General features: G+C 37.1%; 1 protein-coding gene across 9 annotated transcripts in view; it reads right to left on the reverse strand.

The window, feature by feature from the left end:
* Dock10 (dedicator of cytokinesis 10) overlaps positions 1-26,828 on the reverse strand; it is a 234,253-nt gene that overhangs the window by 56,381 nt on the left and 151,044 nt on the right. For all 9 annotated transcript variants that reach the window (XM_058577514.1, XM_058577513.1, XM_046439593.2 and 6 more), the window contains exons 9-24: positions 26,020-26,105; positions 25,637-25,720; positions 25,360-25,515; positions 19,288-19,509; positions 18,982-19,104; positions 17,576-17,658; positions 14,935-15,057; positions 12,265-12,344; positions 10,259-10,446; positions 9,694-9,759; positions 7,780-7,872; positions 4,469-4,592; positions 4,151-4,272; positions 3,444-3,530; positions 2,681-2,773; positions 856-974 (exon numbers count right to left, since the gene is read on the reverse strand). In XM_058577514.1, the coding sequence (XP_058433497.1) occupies positions 856-974; positions 2,681-2,773; positions 3,444-3,530; positions 4,151-4,272; positions 4,469-4,592; positions 7,780-7,872; positions 9,694-9,759; positions 10,259-10,446; positions 12,265-12,344; positions 14,935-15,057; positions 17,576-17,658; positions 18,982-19,104; positions 19,288-19,509; positions 25,360-25,515; positions 25,637-25,720; positions 26,020-26,105 (1,849 nt within the window). The remainder of the gene's footprint in view (positions 1-855; positions 975-2,680; positions 2,774-3,443; positions 3,531-4,150; positions 4,273-4,468; positions 4,593-7,779; positions 7,873-9,693; positions 9,760-10,258; positions 10,447-12,264; positions 12,345-14,934; positions 15,058-17,575; positions 17,659-18,981; positions 19,105-19,287; positions 19,510-25,359; positions 25,516-25,636; positions 25,721-26,019; positions 26,106-26,828) is intronic.

A 26,828-nucleotide genomic window follows, 5' to 3' on the forward strand; every position in this document is an offset into this window, starting at 1 on the left:
CTGATTTTTTCAGTAGCCAGATTAGTGATGTTGAAAGAGTATAACATGACCACATTTAAAATAATGTTAGTTAAAGAAAAAAATTTAATGTTTTGAAAAAAGTTCTTGTGAGAATATGAAGTGACACAGATACTCTGAGTTTGGCAGTTTCTTACATATTTAAGACTCAACTACCATACCACCCAGCCATTGCATTCATCTCAGAGAAATAAAGAATTAGAATTATGTATATGTAAAATGTGTACATGAGTTTTTATAGTGGCTTTATTCTTAACATTCCAAACTAGAAACAATTCAGATGTCTTTTTAAGAAGTGAATTGCTAAAGCATACTATGGTATGTCCATATCTGGAATACTAACCAAAAGGACTAACTATTGATAGATAAATGAGTTGGATGCATCTTCAGAGAATTATGCTAAGTGACAGAGCCAATACCACAAGGTTATATAATATATAAGTTTTTTTTTTTTTTTTTTTTTGTGTGTGTGAGTGCATGTGTGTGTACACACTCTCATGTATACATTGAAAGATGTTGCCATTGGGGGAAACTGGGTAAGGGGTATACTGGTTCTCTCCACATTATTTCTTTTAATTATTTAAATTACATATGACCCTAAAATTATCTCAAAATAAAATGTTTAAAAAACAGAAAGGAAAAGTTAGAAAAAGATATCTTGCACTTTACTAATGATCCTAATAGGTTATTAGAAGGTAAGGATTCAAGAGTGAGAAATACTTAAATTTGAGATATGTTCAAATGCAGTGTAAACATTATTCAGTTAAAATCAAGCAATCAAGGTTTTGTGTAACCACAGATATGACATCTCTTCTCCCAAGGTGGTGCTATGGATACCTGGTGACAGTTGTACAGATTTCATCTTCCTCATTCTGCACCAGAACTTTGAAGAGCTGATTCAAAATTATAGGCAGAAAACTCATGATTGCTTGAATCTTTTCCACATTCAGTAAATTCTGTAGTAAATTGGCAGAAAAAAAATATAGTTTAAAATTTAAAGCATGTTCTGGATTAAAGACATGAGACTCTAAAACTTCTAGAAAACTTCTGCAACACTGATTGAGGTAATAATTTTTTGGACATGATCACAAAAATACTGGTGACAAAAGTGAAAATAGACAATGGGAATTACATTTAACTCAAACCTTCTTCCCAGCCTGTGATATCATCAACAGAGTAATGAGACAACCTGCTGGAGGGAATAAAATATCTGCAAACCATACATCAAATGAGGGTTGAATATTTGAAGTATATAAGGGACACAACAAAACCTCAACAGCAATTAAACACACAACAAAATTAAAAACCGGACGGAGGATCTGTAAGGACATTTCTCAAAAGACATACAAATAGTCAACAGGTATATGAAAAAGCGCTTTACATCATTTTAACCATAAGAGAAAGGCAAGTTAAAACCACATTGAAATATCCTCACACCATGAGAATGCTGTTATGAAAAAGGTGAAAAATAAGAAGTATTGGTGAGGATGTGGAATAAGGAATCCTGGTACATTATTGGTAGGAATGTAAATTAGACAGCCATCACGGCAAACAGCACGGAGTTCTCAAAAAAGTTAAAAGCAGGACTGCAATATGACCCTGCAATCCCATTACATATTCAAAGAAAATTGAGTCAGAATATTGAAGAGACACCTGCTCTTCCAGGCCCATTAAGCATTATTCAAAATAGGAAGGAACATGGAATCAACCTGTGTCCATTAACAGGCCAATTAAGAAAATGTGGTAAACAGAATACTATACAGCCTTAAGAAAGGAAATCCTGTCCTCTGCAGCAACATGGATGAACGTGGTGGACATTATGAAATAATGTGAAATAAGCCAAGCACACAGAAATACAAATGCCACATGGTCTCAGTTATATGTGGAATCTAAAAAAAAACTGAATGCATAGAAGCAGACAGTGGAAGAGTGGTTACTGGGGACAGGGGAATGGGTATTGGGGACAGGGGAATGGGTATTGGTGACATGCTGGTGAAAGCCTACATTTCCAGTAGACCAGAGGAGTAAGTTCAAGAGATCAATTGTATGGCATGGTGACGATAGTTAATAACAATTTATTTTATGTTTGACCATCTCTAAGAGAGTGGATTTTAAATTTTCTCACCAAAGTATGATAAGTATGTGAGGTTGTGCATTTGCTTGATTTAGTCTTTGCACGATGTATACTTATTTCAAATTGTGTGGTACCTGATAAATATACATATATAGTTCCATATGTAATTTTAATTAGTCAAATATGTAAATAAATAAATAAGGAAAATATAATAGAGCATGTTCTGCTGGTGTTTTTCAGAACTTGAATGTGAATATCGTGGCTCACCTTTCCCTGGCTCCATTCTTCACTAAGCTCAGCAGAGTGTGAAGATAATTAAATATCTCCATTTAATTAACTACAGCAGATCCATTCTGATTTTTCAATCATTTTTGTTTTGGAGAACAATGATCTTTGCTTTATTCAACAGATAGAACTACTTAGATATCATGAAATAAAGTTATTTACTTTCTGAATTAATATCGCATTTTGAATCATCAGGGCTAGTCACCTCTTTGTTTGCTCCTCAGTGGACAGTGTGAGGTCTCTTTGGTCTGTTTTACCCTGGAGACCACTGGAGCTACTGGAGCTACTGGCACGTTGCCTTACCTTACAAGAGCGGACGAAATTCGAGGTAGGTGACTGGGACATGTCTTTCTCTCGTTTTTGGCACTCTTGGAAAAATGCGTTTACGTGCGGATCCTGCAACAGCAACAGATGTTTATTTCTGACGATGCACATGAGCTGGTGACCCACATTCAATGTGGTGTGAGATGAGCATTTCTGCAGGGCAGAGGCCTGGATGTACTGTACTGTGTCACGAAGCCTGAGTGACAAAGTTCCACCTTCACTGGGCCTTGGGGTCTATCGAAGGCTCTACCTGCACTGCAAAGCTCAGGTGCTCTGCCATCTCAGTCTCACCGGCTTTGCTGTCCTTCTTGGCCACGTGACAATGGGTGGAGAACTACTTCCCGGGGCTGAACTCCTTTTATTGTAAAGGTCCTTTGTTTATTCTTCCCACTCCTGCCTTTTTCATAGCATTCTACCAATTTCCCTTCCATACACAGGAAAGTATATTTTTTAATGGGCAGAGGGGTATTGGGTGTTGTCCATGGAGGAAATCATACTGCAAAGGTGATATCATTCTGTTAAATGCTCTCCTGGTGTTTTGGTCTCAAATTTTATGGCAGCTGGGCTTATAGGGTTGGGACATTCTATTTATCTTAAGAGAGACATAAAATTGTGCCCCAAATATCCTTCTTTGCAGTATTCAGTCACCTACCTCTGACTTGTCTCATCCTGTATGTACAGGAGACACCTTGTGATCTGGCATGTTAGAGAGGATGCTAATATCGCAGGACAGTGTACCCACCTGAGTATTCACAGTGGATACAACGAATGTCGACACCTTGAAAAGTGGTTTGCCACCATCTACCCACTTGATGTCACTCCCTCCATGCTGCAAAAAAAAAGTTTGTCATTGTTACTATGATAATTCAAGGGAAAAAATAGGTTATTTAATTTATGCTAATTGACCATCCTGATCCATTACTTGTACATTACTACAGATACGGAAAAGATGCAAATATATTAGGCCATATTGGCAGATGAGACCAATATGATATAAGGGTATTATGTTTAGTTTTATTTTTTCAAACATGTCCTCAAATCTCTTTTCCAAATATTTATCCATCTATTTCTTTATTTATGGGTACTGGGGATTGAACCCACTGGTGTTTTATCACTGAGCTTCATCCCCAGTCCTCTCTCTTTTTAGAGACAGGCTCTTGCTAAATTGCTGAGGCTGCCCTTGAACCTGCAATCCTTCTACCTCAGCCTCCCGAGTTGCTGCGATGGCAGGCATGCACTGTGCCAGGCTGAAGGAATCACTTTTAATAGTTCACTTCTAGTAGGCATACACTAAACAAGAGCTTTGGAATACTGCTGGTGTATTTTGTTCATAAATATAATGGACACATATACTATGGTCTCCATCTTCTCAGCAGAGAAAGAAAGATAACCTCATGCCATTTAGCTGAAGTGTTTTTATTTTCTCTTAAATTATACATTACTCAATACCTTTCCACTTGCAGAATCTTGAATGCTTAAATAATCAGGAGGCAGACTTGTTGCTATCGGGATATTATACTCTTGAGAAGCTATCTGATCATGTTTCATCAGAGGAAGCCAAGCATAGCCCACTGTGCCAGAAAAAAAAGAAAGAGAAAAATTTGGAACACAAACCTCCATGGTAAGAAGGGGAAAATAAAGCTATTTATCACTTATGAACCCTAAACTTCACTAAAAAAATTCAATAAGTCAGAGCTTTTTAAAACACTCTCCAACTCAGATCAAACAGATGACATGCAAAGCCACTTGATGGCTTCTGTCAGTTACCTGATGTTTCCAGAGCCTCTTTCTTTTTGGCATTAGCTTTGGCATTGATGTCACATGTGACATGATAAAAAGAAAACAAAATATGGTGTTTCTCACGGAGCTGTGTTGGTAGTTCAATTTTCACCTGCAATGAAAGACATCATAGTTGTACTGAGATTAAAATGATTTGTACAGAGTCAAAGCAAGACGAAGAACAGCCACTTAAAAAATTTTAACTTAAATCTAGCTCCATACTTAATAGAATTGGGTGTACTGATTTAATTCTCAATAGATATCTATGTTGCTAGCAGTAATATACTATTTTTACTTCTTCACTGTGGTGAATGATGATATTTAGACTATTTAGTGTTTCTCATTAGACAATTTATGGTACTAGAATATGGATTAAACACACACATGCATCAGCACACACAAATATACAACTATAGAACCTAAAGAGGCAGATTAGGGAACTATCAGTAAGAAACAAATTGAATAAATAGTAAGCCCTTGCTTCATGTGCAGCTGGACTAGTTGCACGAGCATCACTTGGAAGCTCACTAGAGATTCAGAATCTCAGACTCCAGCCCAGGTGCACTGACTCAGAATCCGCATTTAATACCTCCCAGGAAATTCATGTGCACATTGTTGAGAAACATGGCAGCAGTATGTGGTGTAAGTTAAGCATGGAATCTATTCCTTTAAAAAAATTACAAAAGCATATGAAATGAGTTATTGTGGCAGCTAAATAATGAGCCATTTTATGATGTGGTCATGCTGAAGCTGAATAAGTGCCTCTGAATAAACAGATGTAAAACATAACATTGATATAGGTTGCTCCATACTTCTGGAAAGAAGTGCTATGAAATAATTATATTTTATGGCGTCTTTCAGATTTCAGAACCTGTTGCTATTTAACAGTCCCCCCTCCCAAAGGTCTTGTGAATAAGATTGTACAGAGGTGGGAACCAAGGCCAGAGACACTGGGGGGCTCTGGGTGACTAAGAGTGTGGTATTAGGATCTTCCAGGACAAGGACCCACATCTTTTGATGACCACTTAACATTGAAATTCCAAGATCTGTTTAGGCAAGCAGTAAGGCAATAGCCACATCAACTATCTATCAGCATGTTTATTAGATAGTCTGTGTGTCTAGCTAAATTTATTTTCACATTGTTCTAGAAAAGATGTTAGAACAGACTTTTCAAAGTGTGGTCCCTTGAACAGCAGAATTACTGTCACCTGGAAACTTGTTTTAGAAATGCAAATTCTTAGGCCCTACCCAGACCTACTGAATACCAAAATCCGGGGTAAACTCTGCTTCAACAAGCCTACCAGGTAATTCTGATATGTGGTGAAGATTGAGAATCCCTAGGTTTGGATCATTCACAAATTTACCTCTGCTTTATATACCAGCCTGCTCATCTCATTATAAAAGCCAACATACTTTTCAAAATATGCAATAATAATGCAATAGAAATACATTTTCTTTTTTAGATGATAGTAAGAACACATGAGAAGCAATTAAGAATTTCAGTTAACTAAATGTTAATGAAAATGCTCTTCACTTAAGAAATATTGAAAATATATTTAACAGTGCCTTGAAAGAATTAATGTAATAAAATTCTTTGCCATAATAAAGAAATTAGTTTTAAATCTGCCCCATAGAGATCACCAAGTTGTTTATTACATACCTACTCTCATGTGGAAATAGAAAACATTGTGAATGAGAAAGAGTAAAAGCCAGTGTTACCAACAGTCAGACAGTAATGAAAAAAAAATACAGACCTCATCTATCTACAGAGAATGCAACTTTCAGAGGGGCTCTGTCAAAGGGCCAATGAATACAATAAATATTCTGTAATGTGATGATAGCTGTTTCCCTTAACTCTTCTTGCCCTCTGTCCTGAATTTATAGAAGAAAATTCAGAGCATTAAGTGAATATGGAGGTACGAGATAAGGTCATATAGGTTGGCTCGTGGGTGTTCCTTTAATTAGTTTTAAAATGATTAATGTGAAGCAAGATATGGGGACAGAAAAATAGCTCCACAAACATATCCTCCATGTTTTGATACCCAGAACCTGTGACTGTTGCCTTACGAGGTAAAAGGGATTTTGCAGATGGATGAAGTCGAGGCCCAGGAGATGGGACAATCATTCTAGGTTTTTCAAGGAAAAATGGTGTAATGACAAAGGTCCCTTCAGGAGGAAGGCAGGAGAGTCAGAGTCAGAGATTGAGGGCAGAAGCAGAAGTCAGTGATGAGATGGCCAGAAAGGAGTCACAAGCCAAGGCATGCTGGCAGCCTCCAGCGGGTGGAAAGGCGAGGAAATAGTGCTCCTCTAGAACTTTCAGGAGGCCTGGCAGCACTGCTGAGGCCTCCATTCCAGCCCTGGTGCAACGTTTCATACCTCTGACCTCCAGAACTAGGAAATATCAAATGCATGCCACTAAATGTCAGCAATGTCTTGTAGCATCCAACAGGAATTGCATGTATGAGGTGTGATATTTTGAATCCCAAATATTATATTAGTGGGTTGCATTGGTTCAGCTTTAGGGTTAGAAATTCTATTTAATCCCTGAAACTCATCTGTCTGAAGCTGTTTAAAACAGAAGCCAACCTGTGTATAGTAGTTCCTTTTCACCCAGTGATGTTTTCTTTATGCCTTATGCAGCGTGGTGAAGCTGCTGTATCTGGAATCACATGGCCTGGTTTGAATTCTGACTGTCACTTTACTGTGTGCCCTTGGCAAGTCACTTGACTCCTCTGAGAATCACTTTCCTCATTCATAAAACAGGAAGGTCACGGTAGTGCCTTCTTCTCAGATGGCTGTTGGAATGAAGTGAGGTGCCGTGTGGGGGAATGTAGCCTGGTGCCTGGCACACTGCAGGAGCCTTGAGTTAGCCATGGCAGGACATTTTTCTGCCATGCTGAGATGAGGGGCTCCAAGGTCATGCAGGTCATAAGCAATGATGCTGGCTCCTACTCTGGTCCTTTGTTCTTTCCATTATATGAAATGCTGCCAATGGTTGGCAAAGCTATCTAACATATTTTTTTTTATACTGACTAATGCAATAAAAGAAAAAAAATTAGTCTCCTTAAAAAGAATGATACAATAAAACATCACATTTTCAAGGTCATTCCTATGCTGAAATACTTGAATTTGTAAAATACTCCAGGAACAACTGTCCATTAAGTAGGTTATAAATCTTGGTGAGTACGACCCTGCCAAAGCAGGTCTTAGTCTTACTGTGGTCTAGAGACAGTGTTTATCTGACCCACTCATCCATCCTTTTTAGGAGTTGCTGGGGGCAATGGAGGCCTGGTTCTTACCTCATCAGAGAAATCCGGATTCTGGGAGTGGTGCAGAACGGCAGTGTAGGCAGCTGAGGTAAAGAGGGGCCCTCCAGGTTTTCCATAAATACACTGTTTTAAAAAGTTATGAGTTGAAAAAAGTAAGTGTCTGAAATTATCCCTAAGTGAAAAAAAATTTCACAACTCTTTAGTTATCAATCTCAGGACAAAGACACACTTTGTAATAACTTGCCAGGCTCACCTGGCATCCAGTTAACTTTGAAAATCTTTGGTGAACTACCCACATTTATCATACAATGGGATGATGATTGTAAAATATGAAAGCCTGTATTCATCTTTTAGATAGTTCATGAGGGTCAAATACTTGGACCAATTTACTAACTAACTGGGTTTTTTTTTTAACTTTTTTTTTTTTTCTGGAGACTGAACCCAGAGTATTGTGCATGCTAGGTAAGCACTCTACTCCTGAGCCACATTCTCTATCTAGCTTTGGATTACCATGAGCTTGGTGCTAACTTGTTCAAGATCCCTGCAGAGAGGTTTCTTGAAGGAGCCGATGGAACCAGCTGTGGTCCAGGTTAAGGTCCTGGGTGACCACAAGCTGGGTTGGAACCCAATCCCGGGCATGCCAGCTGGCAGGATAGATCTAGCTCTAGGCTTTACCACATTGCACTGTTATGGTACCCCAGCCCCAAATCAAGCCAGAGGAAGAGATCTGGCACTTCCTAGTAGTATAGTTTATAAGCCTCGTTAGCCCAAAGGTGAGGGCCCTTCTTGTGGAGTCTGACAGCCGGCCTTGCTGTATCTTTGTATGATGTCCAGAATGCACTGAAGCAGAGAACCCCACACCTCTGACTTTCTTTCCTACAATTTTCCTGGTAAAAACGCTGCTGCAACAGGCTGGGTGTGTTTGCTGCCTGGTCACTGTCTTTGTTTGCTTGACAATTATGTTTCATTTTAATATTTCTTTCCTAATGTGAATGCTGCTGTGGAGCCTGTTACTGTGACTATTGATAGTGGTTCAAGATTATTTTGAAGAATTCTTCCTCTCTACTCTAAATGACTCATTCATCCTCAAATTGATCATCCTTCTTCTGAACAGTGCCACCAACCTTCTTGGTAGCATAAATTAGAGGATTTGATTTGTACCTGACAAAGTGTTTTAAAAGATTATCACAAATAATGGTGGGGTTAGTTAGAAGTTAGCTCTGTTCTCATTGCACTGATTCACTGAAATCGGTAAGATCTGGCAGCAGGCCCACTAAAAATAATTTCCCCCTCCATCTTTCATAAGTTACTTTATGTTGTTTGAAGCCCCTAAGATAAAACAATATATATCAAACAGAAATTATAAAAAAATAATAAAAAGCTATCTGGTTGCAGTTTTATAGGTTATAATAAATCAGTTCATACAAACCTCACAGCTTTTATTTGATCTTATTAAATCATATGATTAACAACCAGCATTGACTTTCCAGAGCCATTTTCCAGGCCCACAGACCCTTGGCCACAGCCCTGCTCTTAAATGTGAGCATCTCTAGGCCCACTGTATTGGCTATCAGGCCAGCATGCAGCACAGATCACTGGGAAGCCAGCCAAGGTGCCCCATTTTGAATAAAGCTCTCTGAGTCCAGAGCTGGGCTAATCTTTGAAAAGGACAGATTCTGTCAGATGGGAATCTTTGCATTTATTTTACATTAAAACGGTTTTCTTTATACCAATCATGAAAAGCTAAGAGAGCTATAAGATTGACATTTCTAAAAGATTGAGTTAACAATGGCTATTAAATCAGGGGCATTTCAGAAAATATAAAACAAATGTATTGAAATGCTCTTCTTTCAACCACACTCACATAAAAAGCCCCTCAATGGCACAAAGAACAGAAGCACTCCCTCCCTCTTTACGCTGTGTCCCCTGGCTGAGTTGGCTCACCTTCATGGGCTTGGCTCCTTCTGCATCAGAATTTTTGAATTCAATGCACACGGTTATATTTCGTGCCTGAAATTACAGTGAGGAAAATGGAAATCGCAATTTCCTCTTAAATAACACCCCAAAACAATCTAAGTGCCTAAAATAAGTAGCTTCTAATTAAATCTGAAAAATGTAGAATACCCAGCATTTTCTTGTGACATTATCCACAGTGCTCAGAAATAGCAAAAAATTTGGAAAGATTTAAAAGGAAAGAAAGAGTTCATATTGAAAGGGGCTGGCGTGCTATTTTAAGAGGATTGCAAGAAATTAAACAAAAAGAAAAGTCTAGATCAAATTTATATAGGGCCAATTTCAGAAGAGATTATTAATATATTACAAAACTATGCAAATTTAAACATTTCTAAAATTAACCTCTCACTGCCTCTTACTGAGCATTTTCTCCAATGTTTTTTAATCGCAAAGTGTTGGCCCACCACAATCTGCAGTTGCCTTTTCAAGAAACCATCTTGTATGGTATAAGTGTGGTGAAGAGAAATGACATCACAGAAATTCGGGTCATACGTACCTTGTTGAAGCATTTCTGGCTGTCATATTTGAGGTGTTTGGGGTAAATGTAAATTTGATTTTTGTATACTCTATAAGGACGACAATGCTTTGTTGAGTCATATATAAATTCTTCCACCTCCACTGTGGGCTCTGAGTCAGCCATCACGTTGAAAGGCTTGACAGGGATAAAGGACGATGTTACACAGTCTTAAAAAATCAGAAAATAAGAGTTTGTCATTTAATATGGTTCTTTTTTTAAGTGAACAATATTTAACATATTTTCAAATGAACTACAAACCAGACTTGTGTACCAATTGATGTAAAGTGACACTAATCATGAAAAATTTGTAGGGTATACACGTTACATGTTTCATATCAAAACTCAGGTTCTAAAAACTGGTAAATCTTTGAGATGGATGTATAACTGTTTTCTTTTTGTCATATTTTCTAATTTAAAAAGTAAATTTTAGCTAATGATCCTCTAAATATGCTAACTAGATATTATAAGGGGCAATCCACTGAGCTTTGCTACACTACTAGAAAAATAATAGAGAAATTGATATATGACAGAATAAACCCTTTTCCAATGGGTTTGTTACTGCTAATACCAGGTGGATTAATACTAATTTCTCCCTGAAGGATGATTTCACAGCAAGGGCCTGAAGGTCTCTCTCTACATTATTTGTTATGTGACATTTTATTTTTCGCTTTAATTTTTACAAACTTTTAAAATGTAACTTTGTAGGAATGGCCTAAGAAAGAAGAGAGAAAAGACCATTAGGAACTTATAAATGAAAACTTCTGTCACTAAATAATTTGGGGGCTGAAGTTGTGCTACTGAGTAAGGCCTTCCTCCTTCCTTTACCTGGAGGGAATCGTCCTGTGTTCAGATAAAGCACAATGACTAGCTGTGTGTGCTTGGGAATTAGGTTACGATTTTTTTCCAAAAATCAATTATAATATTTTTATTGTATGCTCAAATTTCTTTAACTTCCCACAATTCTTTGTGAAAGAATATTTAGTTTCCTCTTTTCTTGTTTTACTTTACCATGGGTAATAATAATCCTGTTTCCCAAATCAAGAAGAAATGGCTAGTTTATCCTCTGTTTTCTGGTACCAATCAATATAAAAGTGATTTGGAGTCAGGGCTCATGTTAGAGGGTTCATTATATTCCATATGAGGATGATTTATGGAAAATTACAAGAACAGAAAACTTAATAGTGCAAACGGTAATCCAGATATCCTGCGGTAATAACCCTCTCTGGTTGTGGTTCAGTATAGGAAGCCTTAATTCATTCTAAATTCTAAAACTCATTTGCAGGCTAATAGCAACCCATGAAATTCTACTTTATACTAAGCAAAGAAGGATTTTTTTAATCATATTCTGAAAAACATAGATTCTGAGTAGTAGCAGAGTCAAACGATATTTCAGTTCTAATCACTGCCCATTCACTTGGGTGGCTGCACGTGGTGTTTAGAGGAACCCTTTGGTAGCACAGTATGGCAGAACCTGCTTCTATTATGAGTGAGAGGAACTGGATAGAATATAAATCTTCTCCTGTGGATTATCAGTTTATCCATACCTGAACCTGACTTTCCTCATTTGCAACCCTCCAGGGTTTTTAGGATTAAATGATACAGTCTTGCTGGGTATTAAACAAAATGTTATGCTGCTCAGAATATAGCCTTGTGATATTCATTGTCTGCCTTAATGGAGAAATAAGAAGCCCTACATTTCTTTCTTTTTTGGTGGTGCTGGGAATTGAACCCAGGGCCTTGTAGGTGTGAGGTAAGCATTCTACCAACTGAACTATATCCCCAGCCCAAGAAGCCCTACATTTCTATAGCATAATGATTTGCATTTCCATGAGTTTTCACTTTGGAAAAAACAACAACAATAAAAAGCCCTCAAAATCTGATAAGCAGCCAGTTAAACAACCAGCCAACCAACCCACAAAACAAACAAAAATAACCCCACTAAATATTCAGAACTCTACAACTGAACTGTGATGTCATCATCATACTTGGATGCTCCAGAGGAATGCTGTCAACAGTGATATCCAGGCTTCCGGGGATGGTCTGCATTTTGCTTATTCGGTCAGCCCTGTGAAAGTACACAAGCACAGACACACACACACACACACACACATACACACACAGTATTATTTTCAGTTTCAAGAAAAAAGTATTCTGCTAAAATTCTGAGGTTTAGGTCAACAATGGTAGACCCCAAATAATATTGCGATGATTTCTTTTAGCTAGTTTAACTTTGAAAACTAAAAATTTTTGTGCTATTGCAAATTATAAAAAAAACAGTGGGGAGTAAAGCCACACATATTCTGAAGAGTACTTTGAATTTATTTTTACTCAACTTCAGATAACACTTATAAAAACGGCCAAACAAGTACAATAGTAAGTCACATAGTTTTGTTACCAAAGCATTTGAATCTGCTTAAGCAACCCTCTTTCATGCTGAGAGTCAAGGTCTGAGAACAAGGCTGGCTCTGCCACAGTTGCTAAAAGTTTGCAATTTTCCTCTACCCATACCAAGCAGGACTTCCCCAACTTTGGCCTTCTGTGACTATGTCTCCTTTCCCACCCACATCACTCCCTCCCTCTCCTACACCGTCTGTCTCACTAACTTTTCATTACGGTAGCATGGAACTTACTGATGATAATTTCAAGCATCATGCCCCTCCGGGCATGATTCCACTTTGAAAGGTGGAATAATTACAGTATTGAATCAGAGCCAGCTCTTCCCAGCTTGGGAGAGCGGATTGTAATAATTATTTTTTTTAGGAATTTTGCCTGCCAGTGGTTAAACTCAGCTGGTATTAAAATTAAATCATATTAACTTAACATTAATCAGTTGTATTAACACAAGGTGTTAATACATTCAAAAGATGTTAAACATTCAAAACTTATCACTACCTAATGACCATATTACATGATAAGATTGTCTGTGCCCTTGAGTTTGTTCACTTCAATCTGTAGGGTCCGCATCTCTTCCTAACCCCACGTTCAGTGACGTCCCAGGGGTAGCTTGAAATCACCAATGGCAGGAGAATTTATACCACAGGAATTGGCCATTGGCACAAATCAGTTTTTTCTCTAGAAAGTCTGTTGTTCCACATTTATCAGCCTACCACTGAGAATAAATGTCATAAATTGTGAGACTTCGATGAAATAATTTGATGTTGGCTCTGCATTGTGTATTATAGCTGTCCCCTTAACTGCCACAGTGATATCTCTTCTTGCCAATCACTGATAACATGGGTTTTGTGAGAATTCGGGTTCTTCCTATTCATATGAGAACACCCAAAAACATTTTGCCTGTTCCTTTTGTTGGCTTGGCATCACCACCTTCCATACTTTAGTGTGCTGGCAAAAAAGCAAAGAGGAAAAGCACTCTTAAATGTCACATGTGGCTGGGTAGCCTTGCAAGATTATGGTTTGGTTCTGGTGAGGAGGTTTGATGAGCAAAGGAAGGAAGGTCTCCTCGGGTCAGGAGGGCCCTCATAAGATGGCAAAGAAGTTAGATTGCTTCAGGGCCTCCTCTGAGATTTCACTTCTCACCTTTATTTTTCTTTCTTAAGTTTATGTTCTTCCAGAATAAAAAAGAACATTGGACAAACTTCCCCTCTAGTTAAATAGAAATATATCATCTACTGATGCTGCAGAAAAAATCATGCTTGTTTTATAATCTCATATTATTTTGTTGAGGATAAAATTAATTGATAGGAGATTGCTGATTCTTAAGTGAGAGACGCAGAGAGGTAATATTTAGGAAAGGGTATGAGAATACTGTGTAGTTTAGAGGGCTAACAGTTTTAGATAAGTAGCTTAATGAAAGACCTTATCGTCTCCAGATGTTGGGAATATGGGTGATTCACTTAAAAAATGTTGTGGCTTTTATAGTTTCCTTCTCTTAGCTTTCAGCTATCTTTTCTGAAAGTATTTGACCAAAATATTAAGAGCGATTATATCTATAGCAATATAATTGTTCTGCGGGGTTTTAAAATATGGTCCTAAGACTCCTTAACACTCCTCCTGCGTCTGTCTATGTTACCTTCCTTTGTACCTAGACTCTGTGACAGCTTGACAGTAAACTATGAGAGTGGCACTGTGACAGTCTCCAGGCCTGGCACTTAAACTGGCAGTTGTCTTTTCCTGTCTCTGAGGACACTTGTTCTTAGAACCAAGCTGCATGCCATGAGGAATTCAAAGTATCTCATGAGTGGCTCCCAGGGAAGAAGAACAAGGTCCAGAGCCACAGGTGTGGCTGAGCTCCCAGACAATGACCAGCACCAGGCACTTGGGAAGAGGATCCTCTGACCCCAGCTGACCTCTCTAAGTCCATCCCATATATGGAAAAGACAAGCTCTCCTGCCCAGCAGAGCTCAACTTTTGGACTCAGGGATAAAATATGTGGTGTTATTTCAAGCCACTAAATTTTGGGGAGGTTCTTACACAACTGAAGATAACAGACATAGCTCCACATTTCATGATCCTTCCATATAATTCTGGCAAACAGACACCTGTGCACCATTTGGACGTACATGAAATCATCTGAAAAGCATCTGCCTCGGGATGGGTTTGCACATTTGAGACTCAGATAATCATTACAGTGAGAGAACAAATCAATGGTAGCAATATGGCTAATGTTAACTTCAAGAGCAACCGAAAAATCATACCTTCTATAATCAGACACCAGTTTAAGGAGATCCTCTGTTGAAATCTTGCTACTTTCTTGTCTATACAGGGGTGAAAATCTTGAGTCTCTGTCCACATTTCCCTGGTTGTCCTTAAATACAGATCTGAAAGAAAATAATATTTATTTAGGTTGGTATTTGGTTACTGCTGAGAGAGTTGTGATTTTAAGGTGAGTAAAGAAATATTTGATTTGCAACGGAAGAAACTATAAAGCAAAAAAAAAAAAAGAAAATTTAGATAAAAGTTTCACTTACATTGTATTTTGTTATGTTTAGTTTTGTATTTCAATTTTATGTCTAAAGTGATAGGAGTCAATATTACAACTTTTTTAATGATATCTCACATGTAGTAATTTCAATCAAAACTCTGGAATGTTTGTGGGACATGCTATTCTTTTTCATTATTTCTTCAAGACATCCTAAACCTGGACCAGACAGGACCACTTCACTTTGGGTGGAACCATTAGGATTTATAAGTAGACAAGAGTGGGATTGTATCTGAATACAGAAGGTGAAACATTTTTGTGGAGATAAATGGGCCTTGACTGAATTTTGAGGACAGATGTACAGATAAAATGGAGGCAACCTGAATCAGATTTTTGTATTAAATGAGAATAAGATGACCTGAGCCACTGTTCCTTTTCCTTGACCCATTTTATTGAAACATAGAGATTTAGTTAAAATACATAAATTATTTTTGTGCAGATAATACAATGTCAGGCAGGGCTTGCTTCAGGTGCACAGTATCCTTAGTCTCAGTGTTTTCTTTATTACACTTTATACTTTATCACACAATGTGCTGGCCAAAGAAAAATTAGATCCACACATAACTGCTTTGACTTCAATGTTAGAGAAAAGGGGAGTTATGCCACCTAATCACTACTCCTTTTTATGGGGTACATATTTATTCTCATTAATCCTTGCAACAGTAAATTATTCATCTGCAATCTTTTTTGTAGATTGAAAAACTGAACAATGGAAGTAAAGACAGACCATAAGTAATTGGCTAAGTTTACTTGGCTTACACAGAATAGGGCTAGGATTTTCAGTCCAGCTCTGTTTAGCTCTAAAATGCTTGCTTCTAAAATCTCTGAACAATGTGTTCATGATTATCAGTTTGCTGTGTAGGAATATTTCATTTTGTCAAGGGCCATTTTGCCTCCACTTTCCCCAATAGGTGAGGTTAGAGAATAATAAGCAATCTGAAAATGTTTGATCAGTGAATTATAACTAGTTATCCTTTCTATGAAAGCTCATGAGAAATAAAAATAATTAAGTGCATCGTGAAAGTTTCAATGTGTAATATCTTCTCATGTGGAATATGCTGGCATTAGCTGTCGCTGTAAGGGAAGATAGTAAGCAGAGATGAAGTAACACTCACGATCGACTTCTTGCCAAATACTTTTGCATCTGAGACCATGTGCACTTCCTTTGGGCATGCACTATCATCTCCATTCTGGAGATGAAGACCCTGAGCCTCGGAGAGGAAACATGCCCAGAGTTACAGCAAGTGCTGATCTGGACTATGCTTGTCAGGCTCTTGGGCCTAGCCTTTTCCTCCCTTGCTTTGGGTTGCTTTAGGGAAAATTAGTTCTTGGAGACTGCATTAGTCTATTTTAGTTTACTGCAGCCCATACTTAGACATTTTTTCTTCCTTCACCTAGGGTTCCCTGATTTTAAATAATGACCTCACAACAATGACAAATACTGATGAGGTTTCCCATGAATATACTCACCATTTTAGATCAACTGTGTGACCTATAAATGCCATAACAGGTTAAAGAACCTTTTGGACTTTAAATTTATTGCCACTGTAAAACTGTTACTGATATTCAAATGAATACTTAAAAGGCTGTCTCGTTTTGTAACTCTAATTAACATCTTCTAGTTCATTCAGTTTGTACACTGTTGACCTTTACCTTTTTGTCTTTGTTAGTGCATGGCAGGCTGTAATTCTTATACTAATAAGGACATAAAGAGAGGAGGAGGTCAATGTAACTGATGTTAAAGCAGATCTGAACAGCAGGTTTTGTTCTTCACATGTAGGATGTGTCCAGGTGGATGATTCCACCATCAATGTCCATAGGATTCAAAATTTTTATCAGAATCAATTGGCACAGATAAATTTGGTTCTGCTAATCTGTACCAAAATCAAAGACAGATTAAAAGATTGATCTGATGTTTACATTTGGACATCCAGATACAGACCTGAGCTCTATTCACAGATGAAAACATGCAACTGCTTAGGAAATCAGTGTAACCCTCTGAATTTTATGCGTATCAGCTCAGGGCTGACATAATATTAAGGGTTTGTTGAACCAAGTATACACAGTAAACAATTTATGACTTTGATCTGACATCTACAAATAATTCACAGCACTATTGGTCACGCCCACCATTGTACACAAATCAGGACCTTCTATAATGAGCTGTCTTGATAAAATACCTTGTGAAATGTGTCTCTGGGAAGCTGGAAATGTTTATGAAAATGACTACATTAGAATTCTTGTAGGTGTTGGTATATTAAAAATAACAGGTAAAACAAAGGTGTCCAAAACAGAAGCTTCTAACTAGGCAGACTATAAATGAACTTCTCTTCTGTTGGTTGCAATGATCAACTTACCTCACTGCCCAAGCAAATGGCATGCGGTATTTCCCCAATTTGCTGCAGAACTGCCTGTTGGATTTTAGTATCTTTTGTGCATACTAAAGAAAAAATAAAAATATTGTTTAGGAATGATACTTTATGAAATGCAGATGTACTAAATACTTCATATTATCTTGTAGCGAATTTGAGTGGAACTTTGTCTTACTGGTCCACGGATTCTACTTTAAAAAGACCCCAATGATAGCCTCTGTGTTCAAATTATTATAGAGCATTTTTTCCCTTTTATTTGGAAATTCCAAGTAGAGGAAATTCCAAATGTAAAAAGTACCCTTGTCTTATAATACTGTTTTCTTTTCTTGACTTAAAAGACCTTAAAATGTTGAATGAAAAATGTATCAAATTTACATTTCCAGTCTGTACTCTATCTTCTTTGATTCATACAATAGAGGTCAGAAGACTTGTTCTGTAAAGGGCTTCTTGGGCCACATGGTCTCTATCACAACTTCCTGACTCTGTTGCTATGGGACAGAAGCAACCGTCCATAATAAACGTGATTGTGTTTCAATAAAACATTATATAAAAAAAGCAAATGGCAGCTGGGGCTGTAGCTCAGTGGCAGAGCATTTGCCTAGCTTGTGTGAGGCACTGGGTTCGATCCTTAGACCCACATAAAGATAAACAAATAAAATAAAGGCATGCTGTCCATCTACAACTACAAAAAAAAAAAAAAAAAAAAAAGTAAATGGCAGGCTGGATTTAGCTTGAAGACCTTAGTTTGCCAAATCCTGAATTAAGGGACTCTCACAAATACGTTAAACTCTGTCCTTATTGTTACACTTCTTCAAATTCAATTCTTATGAATTATTTCCTTAATATCTTTCCTTTGCATGGAAAATAGCTGTTTGTTTTTTTTATTAGACAGTAACATTTGATTATTTTAATAGAAAAGAAGAAAGTAGAAAAATATTACCTGTAGGTTCATTACTCAAAGAACTTGCTGTATTTCTTTTGTTCTTTCCTACTTCACTTAGGTGTTGGCAAAACTTGATGTATAATTGTCTATCTTACTTATTCACTTAGTTTATCATCTGCACTGCTGATATTTTAGCAAACTGTATTCACTTGTTTGTACTTAGATTATCGTAATTTTTCATTATTGTAAATATTTTGATCCTTGGGGCTAAAACTTTATTCACACTTAAATTTGCTTTTACCCATAAATTCTCAGAAGTCAGAAACTGTTGAGTCCAAAAGATGTAGATCAAAGATATATACATTAAAAATTTCTTGGTGAATACTAATTTAATAGAAAAGAGAATACTTAAAGCCATACATTTATCATACATGATAAATTCATCAAGGGAGTGTGACTTTATTTCTTGATAGTAATATAAATTACATATAAGAAAATGATGCATTACCTTGTTGGAGTCTGGATTCTTAATATAAGGTTCAGCACCGCTTGCAATATTTCCCATCAGGACTTTTTCGATTTTGGCCACCAAAACTATTTCAGAATGTGGATCACTTACAGAAAATATAGCCTATGTACAAAGAAAGCAGCTCATAAGCATCTAAGAAATTTGAACCGAAGAATCTGCAAAATGCCATTTAAAAAAAGAGACGGTTTTAAGGTATTTTTAATTGGGATATTGCCCATCTTATGTGATCTAAGGGTAAGAACAATGGAACAAATATTTTCTGCTCCAAGTAAACAAAAGTGCAACCTGCTTTGGAAATTTAAGCCATTCCTCAGGAAATCCCTTGATGTGAGGTTCTTCTGATTGTCTTGGAGTGACTGTGTCGATGTTACCATTTTCCAAAGCCACGGAAGCCCCTGAGAGCATCTGTCTGACAATAGTGTGGTTTAGATCCACATGAAAATCGGCAGAAATCTTTCTGCTGTCTCTGAGGTCATAAAGTGCCACACTCACAAAGAAAGGCTCAATCTGCATGAAAAAGAAAGAACAGATGGTTTTGACAGAAAATCATTACCCAGGCAACAGCCTCTCTGGCACATCCATTAACAATGCCATAGATAAAACATGTGCAGACAGCAAGTTCCCCTTGACTCAGTGAGAAGTACCCAGGGTCCTTGCTTTCAGCTGCAGCCTAAGACCCCAGGACTGTATTTCACTCATCTCTCCACTCTAGTATTCCCACCTACTATTTTCTGCCACATACTGAACTACATGCATGGTTTGGCTTACAAATCCTTCCAGTTATTTTCCCTACACTCTCAGGAAATACCCATTGCCTCAGTTACCCCAGGATTTTGGTAGTCTGCAAAGGAATCTTAGGAGTTATACTGCATTGAGAAACATTTCACTATTCCAACCACTTCTCATAAATTTTTATAACAGCTTGATAGGTTAGTAATAATAGCTAGCTGTTGAATGTGAGGTTCCCCCCCCCCCAAAAAAAAAAGCTCATGTTAGGCAATGGAGCAATGTTCAGAGGCAAAATGATCAGATCATGAGATTTGCAACCTAATCACGTCCCATTTGATAGATTAGTAATTTGAGTGGATTACTGGGTGATAACTATAGGTAGGCAGGACATGGCTGGAGTAAACAGGTCACTCGGGCTCGGATCTTGGGGATTATATTTCATCCTTCGTTCCTATACTCTTTCTGCATCCTGTCAAGTGCTGAGCAGCATTCCTCTGCCATGCCTTCCCACCATGATGTTTGGCCTCATCTCAGGCTCAGAGCAATGGAGCTGACCAACTATGCACCAAAGCTCTGCAACCATGAGCTCAAATAAACATTTCCCCCTCCGAGTTGTTCTTGTTGGGTATTTTGGTCACAGTGATGAAGAGCTGACAAACACATGAACCTTTATTGAGCATCTACTATCTGCTTGCTACTATTCCAGGAACTTCCCACACACTGGTTAACAAGCTATATATTAAAATTCAGTGTGATAAATAGTCAGGTGAGCTTCAGGTTGTGAAGGAAGAAACCTGTTGTCATAGAAGACAGAAGGTTTCCTCAGAGGAGCTATTTTTGTTGAGTTTTTAAAAACAGACATTGACAATTTTTTCCTTTATGTTAAAAATTCATTGAATCAAGCACATATAATGCCAACCTTGATCTGCTGGTTATGCTGATATCTGCTAGTTTTCTCCATTATAAATTTACCATTTTTCCTTTTGTTACTGATTGGCGTTTGTGGAAACATAGTCTGAGATTACTCCCAAGATTACTCTCGTCAAACCTTAATCCAAAGTCTCAACCTCTACTGGTAACTCTTACTAGAATCAACAGCCACCAAGTTGGCTACCAATGGTGATCTTCTAGTGCCATCTTTCTTTCTACATGTGTTCAGCAATAATAAAGGTGAGCTTGCCCTTCTCCCTCATTTTTATTCATTTATTTATTTATACAAGTATTGACTCATGGATTAATATTTTATTAAACACATTTTAACCTCTAATAATCATTGTTTATAGTGGTGTTCAAATTGCCCCAGATTTGATTACCAATACCCTTCAAAGTAGCCCCTAAGAATTTTGGCAGGTCCACATAAGTTTTTAGGACCTTTATACCCAACAAATTGCTCCAGACTTTTCTCATACTTTCCACACCTGAGATATTTCTATAATATCTCATTCTTTTTTTGTCAGGGTGATATTTAGAAACCAATACCATAATGTCACTGGGACATTATGACTTTTGGGCCCTCTCCTTACATGAAGGTGACACACACAAACACATAATTAACAATACTCTACTACATCTCTATTTCTTTATTTGTGTTGAAAATTAGTGCATTCATATTGATGCATTCATTTCTATTTCAAATGCTCCAGGGTTCCTTTTAACCTTCCTATTTTCTGCATCTATACTTATATCCTTCAATAGTGAGAAATATGGATCTTGATGTTATTAATCTATTTACTTATTTGTTCAGTCACCTTACGGCTTCGGAGTAACCCCTGCCAAACACACTAGCCACCTGTTGTTGCCTCTTCCAGAGTTCCCTAACCCATATCCTGGGGGACCCAGGGACATGCTACCTTGGTGCTTTTACATGATTTTCTTCTTCCTGCCCTCTGGAATTCTTGAAAGTTTACCCATGTCCAAGCCTCTGTGTAGCATCCCTAAACCTCTTCCTGGGTGCCGGAAAGAAAGTTGAAGATGGGAAATAAATGGGAAATGAATGGAAGATGAGAAGAAACAATGAAATTTATTGGTTGAGTTAAAAAGTAGGAATTAGGAAAAGAATTGGTTAGAAGGGACTTTTAAATAGGGTGGGTGACCTATGCAAAGAAATAATAACATGATAAGACAAAGGAAAAAATATTAGAATTAGATCAGAATGCAGGTGAAAATTAGGAGGTGCTCATAAAAGAGGCATTTGAGAAACTCTAAGGATGTTTAACCAAAACACTGCACACATGTGTATTTGTTGATTAGGAAAACGGATACACAGGGGCAGGAAGAAGAAAATTCCCAGCTTTGGTCATAAGTGGATGCTAATGCCATTCCCTGACATATGGGAGAGAGATACAAGCACAATTTCTGAATGGGACACAGAAGGTCACTGGTGAGACATCCCAGCAGCAGTGAATATGGGCCTGTATTTTGAGTCCAGTAAAGGAAACTGGCCTGGAGATCTGGATGTGGGAGGTTTTGTTTGTGCCCCTTCAATAAGCCATGAGATAAAGAGAAGGGAATCAGAATAAAATCCCAGAAAACATCAACAGTAAAAGATAGAAATGGGAGTAGGGAAAACTACTCATAAAAGCGATTGAGAAATGAAGAGAAGTAAGAAAAAAAAACTGATAAAATTGTTTAAATGGGACCTGGGTATCATAGGAAAGAAGAAACAGTCAAAAAAGAAGGAATGGTCAACTAAAAAAATGTCAAATGCACAGAGATGGAAATAAATAAATCAAAGAATAAATACACGTATATACAACTGTACACATATTATATATGTGCATGTGCATATCTAAAGTGACATACATTATATACATGCACATATATGTAATTACTTAGATATGTAATTAGCAATAGGCTCTAAAGATGCACTATGTCTACAAAAACAACATTTTGACTTTTGTTTTTGCTACTTAATTTTTAATTGACACTTGTCATTTGCCAGTATTCTGACAACAAGTAGGCTATATATAAAGATCATCTTATGATCCAGTTCATCATTGTCAGACTCACTCATGCTGTGGACTTTGTCTTATAACAGGGATACTGGTTCAATTCCTAAATGATAGCAGTATTTTCCAGTTCCCTTACTGTAAGAAATATAATTGCACATATAAAATAAAATTCAACAAATTATTTTAAAAACAATTATAAAGTAAATGTTTCATATATTGCTAACTTAATTTAATTTAAAAATCCCCTTGGTTTGTGGTGGTGATAGTCTGCTAAGAGATTGAAAAAAAATGCAAAACTTAAAGTAACTCAGGTAGGTAAGAACTCAAAACACTTTAAAGGTCAAAGAATAAAATCCTTATTATTTTTCCTAAATGGTTGCATTTTGATTTTCATTTCTTTTAGTGAATGGGAATAAATTACCTACTTTGATAACCCCTCAGAAATTAAAGTTCATGTGATGATTCATTTATTTCTCCCAATTCACTTTTTCAATGTAAATGTCAAATTTTCTTTTCTGAATCACTGGCTTTTCAATTCAGTTTTGTTTAACAAAGTACCTTTAAAGCCTAAAAAAATTAAGTCATAGGTTGCTTAGGTTTAGAATTCTCTGCTCTTCTTAAAAATTCAAAACCCTAGAATTTCAAATGTAGCTCTGCTGTGAAGCAGCTCTATTAGACAAGATTTTTGGAACCAATTCCTATTTTCAAAGAAATATTTTACACCATAAAACCGTCAAGTTGAATTTGGTTTTCACTTTACTGAATACAAAATTACATGATGTCAAATATTGTTTCCTCTTCATGATAATGTTCTTTCGGGGAATCTTTAGATGTTCATTCATTAAATGTAGTAGTTGGCTCTTCAGCAAAATGGAGAAATGTTTCCATTAATTTAAAACATTGTCATTGAAATAAGAACAATGGGTTTAAAAAAGTTACATTAATAAAAGAGTATTGAATTTAAAAGATTTTAAAAACAATATCATTAAATGACAAACATGGTTTTAGAGTGAGACTGTTTTATTATTGTTTTCTGTGTCACTGCTTAGTAGCACAATGAAATTTTTAAAAAGTAATTTCCTAGTTTTTTAACACTTGTATCAACTGTAACATAAATGAAAAACATAAATGAAAAACAAACATACAAAACAGTCCAAATCAACTTAACCCCTTGGCCTGGCAGATATGAAAGGGCACAATAAAACCATTCTCTGAACTTGGGTCTCATCCTTGCCTGGTGGGTCTGGCCCAGATATAAACACTTAGCTTTGAATAGGAGTCTTAGCGTAGTAGAAAGGAATCCTCGTGGAAGGAGTCATATGCCCTTGGCACTGGAAAGAAAAGCCCATTAGCTTTGATTCTAAATTGGATTTTGAAATTGCACTTAGAGATGTGCTGGGTCAAAACCCCATCTATTTTTATTTAATACAGGGAATAGGTGACATTATGATTGAGGTTAAATTTTCTTGAGATTTCCAAATAATTTCAAGGACCAAGTTTCTAGGATTTAAAAAACCCTGCATGAAATCAAGGTCTGATTATTTTTCCTAACACTTTTCACTACAAAATTGGAAATAAAATGTGCTTACCACTGTCCCCCCACCCCCAGCCCCATTTTGTGCCATTATTTAATTAGACTCCTGTTTGACTTCATGAACACAACTTCAGGACCCTTCTGTATCACTGACTCATTCTTTCTACAAGACATTAGTCAGATGAGCCCATCTCTCTCCTTCCTTGCCAGCCCTCATTCGGATCACACCATAAACCTTGGTAGTGGTCTTCATGCTCGTCTCCCTGGACAACTCCTATTTCTTCCAATCCATTTTTCTGATGCGGGCTTTTAAAATTGCAAATCAGACCCCACCATTTTAAAGTGCTGTAGCCCTGGGACAGTCTCCACTCTTGCTTAGGATACACCTGAATTCTCCACTCCGCTCATAAGGCCCTAGCTAAACTGACTTAATCTAAACCCATTTCTTACTTTTCATCTTGGTTAGCCTCCACCAGCCCCATCTGCGTTCAGTTCCTTGAACCTGTCAAGACCTCCCTGTCTCAGGGCATTTACCCTTGCTCTTTTTCCTGCCTAGAATGTTCTCCTCACCCTGCATTTTTATCCTTTTCGAACTTGACACCTCTGTTCATGACCACCCTATCTACAGAACCCCTGCTCCTGATACAAAATTTTTCACAGGGCACTTATATTCTTAATGTGTTTCTTCTTTACTCTTTATGAGTTTTCAAAAAGAATATGATCTTCAGGAGACTGGGAGCCTGCATTACTATTTATTGAATATTTATCTTCTTCACTGTTGTCTTCTTAGTAGTTAGAATAAGTCTGGCTCATGGTTGGCACACCTAGTATTTTTTGAGAGGTGAATAAACCTGACTTGAACTACTTCATTTTTAATCATGCCTAGCACTCAGTTAAATTCATAAATTATAAAGAAGCTTCATTTTGGGGCTAGATTTTTGCTGATGATACAATTTCATTTTAGCTTACTCATCAACAATCTCACATGTAATGTGAAAATATCACTGTCTTGCATGCATAGTTTTGTAAATTTCAAAGACATTTGAAATCATTGCCTGAATTAGTGTGAGTAGAAACATTTTGACTTGGGGTGAGGTATAACGTTGGCTGACTGGCGTATGATGTAACAGAAGAGAAACTTACATTTGTTATTGGATCATTTTCATTCTCTGTAATACAACCCTGAAGATTTAAGTTGAGGGCTTTACAAATGATCATGATTCTCTTGGCAGCTTTCTCTTCGAAGGGTTTGATCACATACTCAGGTTCTAAAAGATCCTTTTTTTGAAGTTTCAAGCTCTGAAAAATTTGTCAGAAATTGTATTTACCACTCATCATAAAACAATAAACTCTACATTTAAATCCCCAGTTGTATTCAAACAGCCAAGTTTATGTCCGCTCAGGAAGAATTCCAACTTACATCTATATCTGGATCCAGTGAAAACAGACTCAGTCTCTCTAAGTTCCGGGTGGTTTTGACAGACTCTTCAGTTTCTGTGAGGTACTGTGGAGAAAACTACATTAGCCCTTAGCATCCGTGTGTCCAGATGCATACCCAGACACATCCGCTCAGTCAGCTAGCATCCCTGGGTGTTATCACTGTTTTAATGTCATCCACTAATACAAAATAAGTCTTATAAAAACATGCTTTTGTTTTTGAGAGCTGTGTTCCCATTAAGTGAAACACTTAGGTTAATGGAAAGTTCTGAATTCCTTCCTTAGTCTGAATCTTAAGAGAGCACTTCCATTTGTCCTGTGAAAGCCATAAATGATAAGTAGCACACACAATGATAACTTCATTACCTTAGTGAAATCTGGGTGTAGGCTGTTCTCTGAAGACCCTGTTTCCTCTGGTGTACATTCACAGGTTGTAGAATTATCCAGCGGATCTTGAAAAGATACACCAAAACAGGTTTTTAAATAGCATTCACAATCATAGCTTTTTATACCCATGACATACGAAACTGGGTTAGACTCAAGAGCTTAGAGGGACCTTGGTGAGCTAAGACTTAATTTTCTTCTCTCTCTGCACTCTATCCATACTCTGTTAGGCCGTCAGGGGCTGGAAATTAGACTCCCTGATGATCATTTTGGGATTCTTGCCAGACACCTTCCTGTGCTGGTAAGAACTTTGGGTCCTTATGATACACATGTACCTTTGGAGTGTTCTTGATTTGCTTCAACAATGCATACTAGAGTTTTCTTTTATATGTCTATATTTTTCTTTTTTGTATATATATATATATATATATATATATATATATAGTATATTTATATGTTGTATATATTTTGTATATATGTTTACATATGTTTTTGTAAATATCCTTGATAATTCTCACTCTCAATACATCAATCTAGAACCCATCTGCTAGCTTCAGTTACTTTAGCTCTGTGGGACGCTGTAAACATTAGTACTCTAGTTAATTATTATTAAGTAAGTAATACTCTGGCATAGAGAAGCTGTGTTAAATAGACATTATTATTGCTGTATGTATATATGTGACTGCACGACCAATGTGATTCCACAACCTGTACACTCAGAAAAATGAGAAATTATACTCCGTCTGATTTAAATGTATGATATGTCAAGATTATTGTACTGTCATGTGTAA

This window comes from Marmota monax, unplaced genomic scaffold (assembly GCF_021218885.2).
Source record: "Marmota monax isolate L192 unplaced genomic scaffold, Marmota_monax_Labrador192_F-V1.1 WCK01_AAM20220418_F8-fsc00041, whole genome shotgun sequence".
NCBI classification, from domain to species: Eukaryota; Metazoa; Chordata; class Mammalia; order Rodentia; family Sciuridae; genus Marmota; species Marmota monax.